Source organism: Poecilia reticulata, chromosome 1, assembly GCF_904066995.2.
Source record: "Poecilia reticulata chromosome 1, P_reticulata-male-v2, whole genome shotgun sequence".
NCBI classification, from domain to species: Eukaryota; Metazoa; Chordata; class Actinopteri; order Cyprinodontiformes; family Poeciliidae; genus Poecilia; species Poecilia reticulata.
In genome coordinates this window covers 13,465-28,101 of record NC_088830.1, presented here as the reverse complement: position 1 = coordinate 28,101, position 14,637 = coordinate 13,465, and the positions used below count along the sequence as shown (strand labels likewise).

The following is a 14,637-nucleotide window of genomic DNA, read 5'->3' as shown; positions in this document are numbered from 1 at the left end:
TCCGGACTATAAGTCAACCACCAGGGGGCACTTTAGCAGGAAGTGAATCATTGGCAGTCTGGTTACTTGCACGCCAACATTAAGCCCACAAGCAGCAAAATGAGTAAGAAACTGATCAGATGTCTTTGGAAAGCTTCTTTGCAAAGGGGAAAAGGCCCAGAGAAGAGACAGGAGAATGGATTTATCCCGGACCGGTAGGTGAGTCCCACATTACAAACCCGCTCTGCATAACATGCGGCGACCGGCTGCTAATGAGGCAACGAAGCTTCAAGCTGCTTTGCCACGTAGAGACCAAGCACACTGTGCTCAAGCAACACACTTCAGGTGTTATTGTCTCCCCTCACTCCCAGATGAAACCGTCTCATTGCAGAGAAACAAGCTCAGGGCTCCCGTTAGTCATTATCATGAGTTAAAATTTTCACAAAAGTAAAATGTTCGTTTTTGTGGTGCTTCTGTTATTTTGAAGGGATATATAAACGTTACCATAGCGACCAGAGTCAGAGCATTTGGGCAGTGGTCGAGAGGAGATGAGTAGAGCTTGTGAGTCTTAAGTCTGGTTTAGACGGAAAGATTTAAGAATTGTCGGCCGATTCTCCAAACCTCTGAGACCACAGAGCTGATAAAAGTCCAATAGGTTCGATCAGTTCGTGTCTCCAAGGCAGGACCAACACACCACACACGACCATCTCGATTCCAGAGGATAATCCAGTAAAACCCCCAACATAGCATACGGGAATTTAGAATAACCAAACACGGATGACGATGTAGAAGCAATAGTGATAGTTTGTGGAGTCATTTTAAGAGATAAAAGACATAACAAAAAGAAAAGGAGGTGGATAAAAGGCGACGGGAGCAGCTGCTCTATTTGCTGCGCTATGATTTGGAGGTGAATATGTTTTTTCATAGTTAACATTTTTAACTGAATAAACATAATAATGACCTTTAAATTTAATAATAAACATTTCCACATGTCAACTCCAATATCTACCGGACTCTCAGTTGCGCGAAATGTCAGCTGTTTGGGATTCTGTTCTTACGTCACCCCGCTTTCTGATTGGCTACTTGTCACATTCAAAAGGTTGTATTCTCGTTCCAAGTCAGGGAAAACCCCACAGGCTGCAATAAAAGGGCCAAGACAACCCTAATAGGGCATATTCAGTATTTAGTGGGAACACCAACATGCAGAAGCCTTATCTGACTGTTCAACCCTTATCTGACTGTTTTTTGTTACTAATAGTTCATCATTAAATTGACTTTTGCAATTCATCCTGGGCCTGACCGTGTCTATCCTCACCACCAACAACCACATTTCATACAAAAATGAAAAAAACTCAAACGCAGACAGGATTCAAAGTAGCATGACTATTTGGAAAATAAAGCAAGGAGGCAGGAGATTAATGTGCAAGAAAACAAGGCATGAGAAAGAAAGAAGAAATAGGATTTGATCAGTGATAATCCACCTTGTATAAGATCTTAAACACATTTTTATATGTGTTGAACAAACTCCAGCCTCGTTGCTTTCCTTCCACATCACTCAGTAATTTATGCTTGCAGACAGAAAAGGTGCAAAAGCAACGAACTCTGTTTGGCATGCATGATAAAATGAGACAGTGAGAGCTGGGCAACATCTGACAAAAATAAAGCTGCAAGCAGAAGCAATCGGGTCGTCTGGGCAGAGCTACACTGTTTCCAAGCAACCAGGTGATTCCTCCGAAGAGCCTCTCCTGGGGAGATTCCCTTGTTTATATGCAGGCATTTCCTCACTTGTGAGTCCACACGCTTGATAGTGCGTGCACCATTGCTCAACTGTAAGCACTTACAAATGTGTGTAAGTTAGTGCTGAGACAGAGAGAGTACAGTGATTTGGGATGCGACCATGACAACAACTCAGCGGGGTGCTGTGGAGATATGTTGATCACTTTCAGGCAGTGGTGGGAAGTGTACTTAAGTAAATTTTTCGTGTATCTGTACTTTACTTAAGTAGATTTAATAATGGATACTTTCTACTTTTACTCCACTACATTTTACAGCAAGTATCTCTACTTTCTACTTCACTACATTTCTACAAAACCGTTGCGTTACTCGTTACATCCGAGACGTGTTGCGCTTTTTTTTCCTTTGTTTTTAAAATGTGAAGTTCAGGGACTTAACGTGGCGCTGTCAAATCAAAGCAATAACATGACTTGCTAATTACATGGTCTGTTGTCACCCATCGCCTCCCCATTTACTCGCACACGGAGCTCCAAGACATGCGCAGTGGTTTCCTCTGAGAGTGAGAAGATGTCTATTTAATCGTCAGAAATAGAATCCCGCTACATAATTCTTAAGAATCCGATGGCGACAGGCAAATTCAGCAGCGCTTTGCTTTCAGAGCCGGTGGGGACTACGTAACTTTTAGCGTCACTTGGAAAGGAAGCTTAGAAAGGTAAGCTCTGTGGACGTGATATTAGCAAAGCTAGCTGTACAGGGATAAATATGTTCCATTTGTGATGAAAAAAACGCTGTCACTCACTACGCTAAATTATTGTGTGAAGGTGTTGACTGACATGCCGCATATATGGGACAACACTGTGTCCAAAGTCTGCTATATAGTGATGTGGCATACATGAACGATCCGATTCTTCTGGACGGATCTTTACTAAGTCCGATAGGACTGAAGCTTCACTGAGAGCCGTTCTTTGTTCTTGTAATGCTCTGTGTGTTAACAGAGCTGTTGTTTTACTCCTGTTTATCAACTTATTTTCCCCTTTGCTATGCTGCACAAATTATTACATTATTGTTAAATTATTAACTAATAAAGAGAAATTTGCTTAGTCCTGTCTTGCATGTTGACAGAAACCAAACTGTTCACAGATTTATGTCCAGAGAGAATACATATTTTACATATGAAAACATCAGAAGTCTCCTCAGCTTTAATTCAAGTCATAGTTCATAGAATTTGAGTAAAAAAAATAATGGCGCTATGATCATTTTTGTGATGGATTCTTGCTTATCCCACATTGGAACAGTGAAGTCTGGTTTTGTGGACATGACTCACTAGTAATGGCGCCTGCAGGAGCGTTGCTAGCAAACCAGTAATGTATATCAATGAAGAAATTCTAGAACTGCTCAAATCTGAAACCGCTCCATTTTTGTTTGCATTTTATGAAGAAGGATGTTGCGCCGATCTTCTTCAGAGGATTTGTGTCTAGGCCTGTCGCGATAAACGATAAATCAATTAATCGCACGATAAATTAAACCTATCGACCTCATTTTAATTATCGGCTTTATCGTCTCTTCCTGCCTTTTATTCTTTCTGTTGATGACACTGAATGAAAAAAGGCTCAACTCCGGTGCTCTCCACTGACCCTCCCTTCCTATTTCCTTAGTCTAATGTCCAGCGGACACTACAGAGTTGTCGGACCATTTTCAAAACCTGAGAGACACATTAGCTGACAGAAATCCTAGGTATAATTGTGTGGTGTCCAGCCAAACAGCCATTATTTTGGCAAGTCCAGTAAACTAATTTTAAAATCAGGTATTAATCAATGCTTTTCTAGAATCTACCTGTGATGCATGTGGCTAGAGTCAGCATAAAGTCCTGACTGAATGAAAATCATTGTAACCTATTTATGTCACTTTAACGAAGAACAGCTGAAAAGTTACCGGGTTTATCAACTGCGGAAGCAATTTGGCTCCAACTCCTCTCCTTGTCATTTCTATATTCTTTGCACGAAATGTTGAATAAACATTAATGTTGTTTCTACATATCATCTCAATGTCCGCTGGACTTTGTGTTGCGCCATGTCAGCTGTTTGGGATTCCCCTCGTTATTTGGGATTGGCTACCTGTCACATTCAGCATTAAGCTCCCAGTCGGGGAAAACCCCTGATTTAGATCGGAGCGGCCAAGATGATCTACCGTAACCCACCACACACTGCAGGATGATCGGTTACGAAATCACCAGTGATAATCTTAGATCGGCCACCGATCTAAGATTGTCATAAGAGGAAAATAGGGGCAAAAAATGGTGTAGTGTGAAATACTGCATTAGGTAGTCGGATGTGCCCATCTTCTCTATCTAAATCTAGTGATTACTGAAGGGCAATATAGTATACAGACTTTATAATCTGCACTCTTTTGGTTGAATGCAGTATTTATTTCCACTTTGGCTTTATGTTGATTAGTTTTTATTCAAGTACGTTTTTTGTTAATGGAGACTGAGAATCCATTTTATTTTTGGTTGTTTTGTTTATCAGCTCCAGTGTTTTGTGTTCTTTTGAAAATAAAGTGTATCTATCTATGGCAGGAAATTGCATGCATTATTAGTCATTTCCATTAAATCAGTGTCAAAAGGTCTTGAAACAATATTATCATTTATCAAAATAATTTTTTAGACAATTAATCGTCCAGTACAATTTGTTTTCGTGACAGGCCTATTTGTGTCATTTTCTTTCAGTAGTTCTTTGTGCAACGCCACCACACGTGACGGGGGGGAACAGGTTTTCAGTTAGTTTGGATTGTTTGACATAGTGCAGTATGAACTACAGCAGCTGAAAATGTAACAAATGTTGCAATTTTAGTTCCCAATCAAACCGAATCTACCGGACTATCAGGTGTGAAAACACCCTCAGTTACACTGGGTCAGTCAGCAAACTCAATCACTTACATGATTGGTAGTTTTTCTCTTTTCTCATTCTCCTTCTTCCAAAAAATGGTTGACAAAGTTTTCAGTCTGGTGTTTTGGTTTCAACCATCCCTTTCTTTGAAGGATAATTTTGTTTACAGAGGCTTCATAAATCATTTCATTTGTTGTTTCTATTGTTTTGTTTATTTTGGATATTTAGAATGTCTTCTAGTTCCAGTGTCAATTGTTCATTAGAATTTAAAGTCTTTTGATCTTTGAGAACGTGTTCTTGTATTATTTTGCCATTACCATTATATTATTTGAAACAAGAATAAGTTTACATAAATTAATTTTACTTAGACTGCAAAGAAAATACTAAGATAATTATGTAAATAATACAAAGCAAACCACTGTGAATCAACCCACGTAAAGTTGATATCCAGTATCCGTACCCAGCTCTGCACAGGTCCGCCACCTTTCCAAAGGTCCCAAACTCCCATCTTCTTTGTGTTACTCTGATCCTTTCAGAAGTAGCATCGTTGTCCGTCCATCTTTATGGTTCGTGTAGTAATCACTGTTCCGCCATGTTTATTCTGAGTGTCCACTCTTTACAGCCAGTGCATGTCTTTTCTTTATTTTTTGTCCTATTATTCTTCTTTTCGCTTTATGTCTTTTTCCTTCTTTCCTTTACACTTTTTTCTAATTTGACTTCACTCTACTGTATAGCAGCTGGGACAGTTGTTATACAGCAATTCTGTATAACAACAGAGTTATCATAATATAACTGTTATATTATGATATCGGCCCTTCTGACCATCTACAGGCAAGGTAGATGAAGCTCCCTGTATAAGGACACAACAGCAAGGTGGGGGCTCGAACCGATGACGCACCGATTGCAGAATGAACTTCTACCATCATTGCCACCATCGTCCCAGAAAATTGGTGCTGTTAGGTAAGAGTATTTTGCACACTGTAGAACCTTCTCTGTCATACAAGTGAAAGCTATTATTTAGCTGAGGACAGTGAGCTTAGCTCCACAATACATTAAAGGTCTGATGTTGGAGCAGCCTTCCAGACCTCTCAGGTCTCGTGGTTCTGGTTCTGCTCTGCATCAATAGAACCAGAACCAAACTTACAACCATCAGATTCATTTCATTCAGTCATTCTTGCTGCCACCCCACTGAGCTGCCACCAACCACGCTATGATGCCATGTGATTCTTTTTCCTGTTACTCCTGGTGTACATTTTATTTATTCAGCAATTACCTATCTATATTTTATGGAGAACACAAAGTGCTGACTGTTGCAGCAACCCACGGACATGCCATGGCAAGCGCATAACACACACACACACACACACTCACCCACACACACACACCCATAGGCAAGCACTCATAAAGTCATAAGCTGTGGAAAATATTCAATTTGGACAGACTCAACAAATCCCTGACGTCCTGCTGACGTTTATACACACTTCACAGTATTCCTGGCCACTCACACACACACGCTCACCCGCACGCACGCACACGCAGACACACACACCACTCAGCACCAATAACCAGGCCCAAACAATCTAGCACCTTTATAGGGGGAACTGGATGGAGGCAGAGAGATGGCGAGAAGGAAAAGGAGGTGAGAAGATAAAGACAGCAGTGGAGTCGAGTTTGGGAGCTGACGCGAGTTTTCTTCACCATTTGTAACCCCTTGTGCCATATAAATAGAGGCCAGTAACAATACAACTGACAGGTAGCTGTAACCCTGCAGATTCATTAGGGCTTGTCACTATGGAAACCTGCAATCAGGACCAAAATGCCGGCCATGTCTTTCTACAAGGAATGGGCCCAGGAAAATACCTGAGCTCCTCCAAACACACATCCATATGAAAACACACACATATGCATGGCACTAACCTTCCTCCCACCTCTCATGTGTTTGAAGGGAACATAAACATCTCAGCACTTGTTACCTTGTATGTGCACCAGTTCTGAGGAAGTGCAGAGCGGAAACAGACAATGGAGTCATAAAAAGAGTCGCAGTCGTGAGCATGTTAAGGAGTATTTCCAGCAATAAAGGATATGGGTGGCAGACAACACGAAGGCACCAGGAGCGGGGAGGGCTGGTTTGGGTCAGAGCCAACAGAACCACTGGAGCTAAGGAGGGGTACGGCAGCTCTTCCTTTTCCTTCTCCTCTTCCTCCCCTTTGTTCTCCAACTCTTCTTCCTCCAATGACACATGTATCTTTTCCCCATCCTCCTCCTGATCCTCTGCCTCCTGCACTGGTTCTTCATGCTGCAGGTCTGGCTCCTGGGCGCCCGTCATGGCCACACCGTGAACAGCATGAACCTATAAAAGGGGACAAATGGGCACCGTCAGACTGATCTTCCTCTGCAGGCTTTATTCATCTGTTTTCTGTCTCCAAATCAAACTCAACTGTCTCTGTGTGTCCCTCACTTCCACCCAGCAGCAATCCAGTCCAGGAAACGTGAATATACACCGATCTAAACAGAAGTAAACTAAATGATGTGCAAGAGCGCAAACAGGGTCAGAGACGACAACAGGGAGCACTCATAATAATCCTGTACTCATCTGTGAAACACCAGGCCATTACTGCTGAGGCTTTAATCCAGACTAGCTCCAAACAATCTGGACATAAAAAAGATGTTGTGTCTGTCAACTTTTTTTCCTGTCAAAAGAGAACAAAGGCTGGCACTGGGGACTGAAAGTGTTTTTCAACCAGCATAGCCACATCAACACTGTTGGATGTGAGAGTCTATTTGGCTCTACATCACATGCTGTTAACTTCAATCATTTAGGAAAGTTAGTACCTTAACTTCAATTTAGCATTCAATACTAGATCTGTCCATATGTAGTTATAAAACACTTATTAGCACTGATTAGTGTTCATTTTAGATGTTAACTTTGTCACAGGATTTGTTTTTTGCAGCATGGCAGTAAATCAGTGCTCCACATCCAGTTGCTCCCTGGGGTTGACCTTGAAACCTTTGCTTCATATCTTCCATCCTTCTCTCTCTGCTAACTTCCTGTCTGAGTACTGTCCAAATGATTCCACTAGCACCACAAAAATCAAAAGTCAAGAGTTTGGATCTTATGAGTCAATGTTTACCTATACAGATTTGTTTAAAAACCATATTTTATTAACACTCTGTTTCAACATTCTTTGTATGTCAATTAAAAGTATTAGTAATCTGCAATCAATTGCAATTTGCACAAATTTGTCCAACACCAAAAACAAAAATTTGCTGTGTTGCAGAATTCACACTGGTTATTACAAGTATAAACTTCACTGAACTTTAATGGGATTTGGAGAAACACAAAGCACTTGTAAAGTGCAAGGAAAATCAGACATTGAAGAGAGTCTGACCATGAGTTTTCAAGCCCTGCTACAATTTCACAATTTAGGTCTGAATTTTGACTTGACAAATCAAACACATGAATATGCTTCTATCCTAAACTATTCCACTGCTGCTCTGGTTAGGTGTTCTGTGTCGCTGTCCTCCTGGAAGGTCCATTTCCAACCCAGTCTCAAGTATTTTGTAGTTTCTAAAAGTTTTGGATTGCTCTGTTCTGTGACTGATGAAAATGCATCGCCACATCATGTTGCTGCCACCATCATGTTTTTATCAGTTCATGTAAAATGATCATAATAATTTTGCATGGAAGCCAACTTTGGTCTCATGTGATCAGTGCACCTTCCTCTACATGTTTGCTGTCTCCCACATGGCTTTTCTTCAACAGGAATTATTATGGCTTCTTGCTGAGCTCTATAAAGAGCTGATTTGTGGAGTCCATGACTAATAGCTCACCTGTCAGTAGAGCTGTGGTTCTGTGGCTCCTCCACAGTCACCATGAAATAGCATTCATCTTCTCTGATGAATGCTATTTTGCCTGGCCAATTATTGCTGCTTTGCAGTTACAAAATACCAAATTTCAGATAATGGACTGGACAATGCTCCATGAAATGTTAAAGCCTTGGGATATTGCCTCTGTGTATCTTTTCCCCAGGGTTCTATGGTCTTTATGATGCTGTTTGAACACTAAACAATTTTGTTTTCCTCAAGATTAAATCACATGTATTTATTGCATTTATTTCACTAAGGGCTATCAGAAATGAAGAGCTGAAAACAAATGTAACAAACTTTTCAGATTTTTTGTAAGCATGTTTAGGCCTGACTCAATAAGCAATAAATCAATTAGTCACATGATAAATGATATAAGTTAAGTTAAAATAATTGTTTTTTTTCTACCAAGCATTAGTCTGATCCCAACACATTGAAAGCAACAGCGATGGTCCCTCACAGCTAATCATCCGTTGCAGATTTCCCAGATTGGAAAAACATTACCAACCAGTAAGCCTGTCTCCGGTTTACTGACACTGGGATGTCTAATCCACAAATAAAATACAAAACGGTCAGCACAAAATAGTGCAGTTTGCTTAATCGCAAATAAATGCTGTCTATAATAATAATCTAGTTGAAAAGCCAGCATTTAGAAAAATGCTGTAACATTGTAGTAAGTTTACACTTTTTCACTAAAGTCCTAACTGACAGTTTTCCCTGTCTGAGCCTAACTGTTACTTTCAGAGTCTTTATAACCCATTCGATTTCTTTGTTTATTTATTTTAGATACTTAAAATCTTCCAGTTCCATTGTTAAATCTTCTTTAGAAATTTGTTGTTGATCTTTGAGAGGGTGTACTTGCATTCTTATGTTATTAGTTAGCAATATTATCACTCATTGCCATAATTTTTGGGACAATTAATTTTTATGCTGGACCTAAACACGTTTAAATTAGTTCTGTTTCACAAATAGGTAGCACTTTGTCTTCATCTAACATAAAATCCCCCCAAAATACATTTAAGTGAAAGAGTGAAAAAAAAACTGAAAGCTTTTGCATAAATCTGCTCATATGATGAGGACGATGATAATAGTTATTATTTTTCACTGACTGCGTTGACATTGATCAGATACTCCAGCCAATGGTTAATTTTTAGATACTGGTGGAGATTCCTTTAAGCACTGAAATAATCTTGGAAATGTCAAAATGAATGACCTGGGAATCATTTACTTTTAATCCTTCCATGCATGAATTCTGATCCTTTGTGTCAGGATTTTTTTCCAATTTTTTTTATTTTCTTAAGGTATAAAAAAAAGGTAGGACAATTTTTTTTGTAAAATTCTTTTTTATTTTATTTTATTTTTTTAGGTGATCAATTGTAATTTTCTCCAAATACAAAGTTATTTAAAAAACGCATCAGTAGTATTGTTCTTTAGGGGTTATCTGATGTCATTTCTTTTTACAGTAGAAGGAGGGACCGGGATGATTGGCATGCTTTTTGTCTGTCGGCCATATTGGATTTAACAAAAATCATTTCTTGCATTTGCAGCTTATGGCCAGTAGTTGATAGTGTATTTTATGATGCATTAGTGTCCACTTCAGTGGTCTGTGTGCATTTATGACATAAAAATCCACAAGAAGCTCAAGAAAATTAGACAGCTGTCCACTGTAGTGACCACTATGCATGAAAGGGTTAATATCCCTTCAAATGTTTATCAGGCAAGAGAAGATATAAGGTGGAACATTCTACAACACACCCACATTGCCATGGTTACACACATACCAAATGCTGCCCATGTTTGATCCGCTAAATGCTCTTTCCATCATTTATGGGTCCCCTGAGATCCTGAGGGGAATCATTCCAAAAGATACAACGTCTTTAAGAAGTTAGAACAAAAATCTGAACTATTTTGGACAAAACAGCACAGGGCAGCATTCTCTGGCATATGTGTAAAAAGTCCACCAGGAGAGCTGGCGAGCCAGCTCTCACTTTAAAGAGGAGTCCTTCTGTGTGTGCATCTTTGATGAAAATAATGAGACTTATTCACCACTATCCCTCCTTTTTCACTCAGTTTGCTATGGAAAGTCAGCTTTTAAAATGAAAGGAGTCCAGGGCTGCACATTTGAGAGCTTTTTGTTATTCAATAGTGACTGTTGGGTAGATATCAATTAAACAGAAAATTAAAACAGGAAGTCATTTCTTCTACCTGAAAATAGGCTGATGTACCTTGAAAATGATTTTTTTAATGCATTACAAGCGTCTCTTGCTGACAGTCTGGCCATGATGGAATTAAATTATCTCCTGATATAAATAACTCTCAAACACAATCATGTATATTTATCCATGAACAAGACCTCACCCTGGTGGTTTTACTTTAGGAATGCAGAATCATTTCAATCATTATCGTCCTTAAATTTTAAAGCAGGAGCTTAAAAGTGTCTAATGCTGAACAAAATCAAAATTATCTCCACATCTGCAAAAACAACACAGTTTATCCAAAAAAGGATCCATATATTTCAGAAAGCTGACATTTATGATGCAACTCTGCCAGACAAACGGAGTGAAATGATGATTCTGGTTCTAATTAAAACCAAATATTTTAAACAAAATCTTTAAATACTTCCATGATTCAGGCAGTCAATCAACCCAGGCACCCTTTCCTTAACAAGATCAAAGACTAATTTATTACATAGACTTGTAATTTCGAAAAATCCATTCTGTAGAGAGCGTTAATGACAAAGAGCGACATCACATCCAGAAATGTTCTGTTGTGCAGCCCATTCAGTGCTGAACACGGGGCAGCGCAGCAAGAAAAGTGCAAATAAAAGCAGCAAAAATGATGGAAACTTGCCAGCGCCTCTTACCGGGAGCAGCGTCCGCACAGCAGCTTCACTCACTCAGCTCCGGGTTCGCCGTGCGCCCTGAGATCCAGGAGCCCGTTGTTCCATCTGAGAGCCGTCAGCGCTGCTCTGCCTCCTCCTCCCGCCCTTCTGCCACTATCCAAACTCAGTCCGTCAGCAGGATGACAGAGATGAACCAGAACACGAAAGAAGGAAGCAGGTGTATGAAAAGCACAAGTTTACTTAAAAGGTAAAGTGTAGTTAGAAGCGAGCGTGTTCCTCCCAGGCGTCCGGGTCCGCGCAGCGCAGCGTTCCGGTGCCGGAGTTTAGGAGCTGCGTCAAGCCAGGAGACACAGGCGGAGGGGCTTACTTTCAAAATAAAACAGTTTGCTCCAGGAAGTTTGGTTCAAGATCTAACATGTAAAACAGAAGGCTTAATGGTGCAAATGAATGTTTCGGAGCTGCTTCATGTGATAAATATAAACCTGCGTAGCTGAGTCATCCAGCTATCTTTTATTGATAAATAAAACTCATTTTTAAGTGGACTCGTCTCCCTAGATTAATTATGGTGATTAGCAGACGGAAGAATTGTACTTTATTAAAAAAAAAAAAAAAAGGGAAAAACTTTGAAAACTAATAAATGTTTAAATTATGCTTTCTGGGCCAGTTCTCACATCTTCGTCTTGATTTATCAAATCATATATTTTTTTGTTCTAACTTTAATTTTACTGCCCAGAGTGTATTCCATATGGGACCCATAAATGTTTGAAACAGGCTTAAAATGAGCTCCCATACGGGAGTTCAGGTCTGATGTAGGTCAGCTTTGGTCACTACACTGTAAAACATTCAAAAATAGTTAACTTCAAAATGAACGTTTATGAAGTTGATATAACAAGATACAAGTTGTCTAAAAATAGTTTTATAAGTTGTGTCGAGGAATCTAGTATGGGTATGTGAGATCTGTCCAGGTATACGCAGAAAAATGGAATAAAGGCCTGAGAAATAACAGTATATCGAATAATGATTAAATGATGATATAAGTGATAAGTGATTATAAAGTGACAATACACAGGCCAATGAAGAAGTGTCTGTAATGTATGGTCAAAACATGTATTCTGTATTCTGATTAAGTAAATGTTATAATAATGTATACTCTGTACTCCTAATCAGTTGATGTTCTGTACTTATAATCAAGTGAATGATAATAGTTTATATATGAAAGGCTGGAGGTTATACTTTGAGTCAACTAACAAATAACATGATTATATAAAATCAGCATGTATTATTAAAACCATGGATACTGTGGTAAGGGAAAAGAATACTTCTCACTGAGCAAAAGGCGAGGGGTGAGTCATCAAATGGGAAGGAAAGCAAGGTGCGGCAGAATGGGAAACAGATGGTCAACGGAAAAGAAGGAACTGCCCCGATGAAGCGAGTAGGTAGGGATGAGTCATTGGAAACTTGAGAAAGAGCCCGGTGCTTCCACCGGCAGCCCTGCCTTGCATGATCTCAGGCAATGACATAATGCGATGGGCGGGTTCCCTGGAAACACAGGGCATAAATACTGCTGTACGGGACAGAACGGGGTTCTTCGTCGGCAGCGCAGAAGCGGAATCATCAGAGGGAGCTGACTAAAGACCGGCAGAGGATACACCGAGGGACCAAGGGAAACTTATTCCACGACTTCACGCTGCCTAGAAGGGACGAGTTCCACCAGCCAACACCCCTGGTTCCAGATCCGGCCGAATCTTCTGCCTCTACCCAACGTTCTCAACCCCGGCGCGGCTGACTTGGAGAAGAGACGGAGGTCCTTTAAAGACAAGGACCTGCATGTTCAATGGAAAGCGTGAGCCTTCTCTCCGCTTCTCTTCAGTAAAGAGGACTTTGCTCCGGCTGGACAAAGACTCTGACCAAGGACCTCAAAAGATTAAAGCTGCCGAGACCAATGACCATCGGGTATGAGTTAACCAGCTTCTCCCAAAGCCTCGCTCAGTGAATTTAGTGAAACAGGTTAGGAATGAGAACAAGGAAAAGAGGTGATAAATCCTATTTGATTTCATTATATTTTGCTTCTTTTATAACTCTGGAAATTAATTTGTTGTTATATGCCCTGCTAAAGCTGCTTAATAAACTTGTAATGCTAAAATTCTAATGAGGATTGTGAACAGTGAGTTTAATTGTGTCAGTCTTAATTATGTTGGTTCTCCTAAATATAGTAAAACAACATACATGATGCTAGAGACAGGGTGGCTTTGTGTTTTCCTCTGGTGAGTGTTGAAATAATGACCTTGGGACTTAACTCTAAGTCACTAAATTTAATCTAGCCGTTAACAAGTGCCGTTATTTTAGGAAAGGAGCTACCGTTAACAGGAGTGGTTGTAGGGTTATGTCACTGTGAGGGCTACTCAGCGGATTGCCCCTCAACTGTAAAAGGTCATAACTTCTGGATCGAAGGTAGTCAGAGCTAGACGAGTCCTTCCGACCCCAGTTTAAACAGATAATTCTCCACAAACTATCGCTAGGGTAAGACCCGAGTTTCTGGGGTTTTCCGGACCTGTTAGACAGAGAACTGGGCAGTAGTGAGTCCAAAGAGTTGTGAGGAGTGGCGGGACTTACTATTGGGTAGTAACAGACATGGCGTCCCTGGGTGGCCCCACCCTAATGAGTAGGAGGGCCCTACTTTAACCAAGTCGGTAAAAACAGACGAGAGGGTCTGAATAGCTCACTTGGGAGACCAGCTCTTAGGAAATAGAGTTGGGAGCGACTGATGAGGCTTATCAGTCGCGACCCTTGCAGTAACTGTACAGCGTGCAGGCGAGGGAAAAGCTTCCACTGAAGATGAACAATTGCATCTGGAAGGGAAGCCAGTAGCCAACCTAGCCTAGACCCATCCCTGCTCTGAGGTACCCTGAGAGGCTTTGGGGGATAGGCAACTCGGAGACAAAGACAACCATGGATGCTGCAACCGAAGCATCAGGGCTCCCATCAACATCGGACATGGAGCTGGAAACCAGCCCCGACAGAACCGAGAGGGAAGAACGACTTCGCCTCTTCCAAAGTGGGTTACGGCAACTTCCAGTGAGGCTGATACTGCTGGGCGACGGATATAAAACCTGGACGGCAACAAAACAGCAGATGCTCTGCGAGGCCCATCTTGCTGGAAACCCAAATGGATCACGAATCCTGATGGAAGTGACATTGGAGAAGCAACAGATCTACTTATGCCCCAAGCTCAAAGACAACCACCGGCTGATGATCGCCCGGTGCCCGGTGAAAATCGTCAAAAGGACAGAGGTTAAAGAATGGCTGGAGTGGTTCGCCGACCTCCTGGAAGAG

The 14,637-nt window shown here is 40.8% G+C and overlaps 1 protein-coding gene and 1 long non-coding RNA gene across 4 annotated transcripts in view; one reads left to right on the top strand and one right to left on the bottom strand.

Annotated features, from left to right (window-relative positions):
* Positions 1–5,618, top strand: part of LOC145549700 (uncharacterized) — a 28,196-nt gene extending 22,578 nt beyond the window's left edge. Inside the window, exon 3 of the long non-coding RNA XR_014085591.1 lies at positions 5,430–5,618. This is a non-coding gene — a long non-coding RNA (uncharacterized LOC145549700). The remainder of the gene's footprint in view (positions 1–5,429) is intronic.
* LOC103463029 (voltage-dependent T-type calcium channel subunit alpha-1H-like) overlaps positions 1–11,643 on the bottom strand; it is a 235,023-nt gene extending 223,380 nt beyond the window's left edge. The window contains exons 1-2 of one of the 3 annotated variants that reach the window (XR_014085974.1): positions 11,326–11,643; positions 6,684–6,948 (exon numbers count right to left, since the gene is read on the bottom strand). Coding sequence is in view for 2 of the 3 variants with exons in the window: in XM_081603359.1 (XP_081459485.1) it covers positions 6,684–6,924 (241 nt within the window). In the remaining variant the exon portion in view is untranslated. The remainder of the gene's footprint in view (positions 1–6,683; positions 6,949–11,325) is intronic. The other 2 variants (XM_081603359.1, XM_081603078.1) reach the window with 2 other exon arrangements.
* Between the last annotated feature and the right edge of the window lie 2,994 nt (positions 11,644–14,637).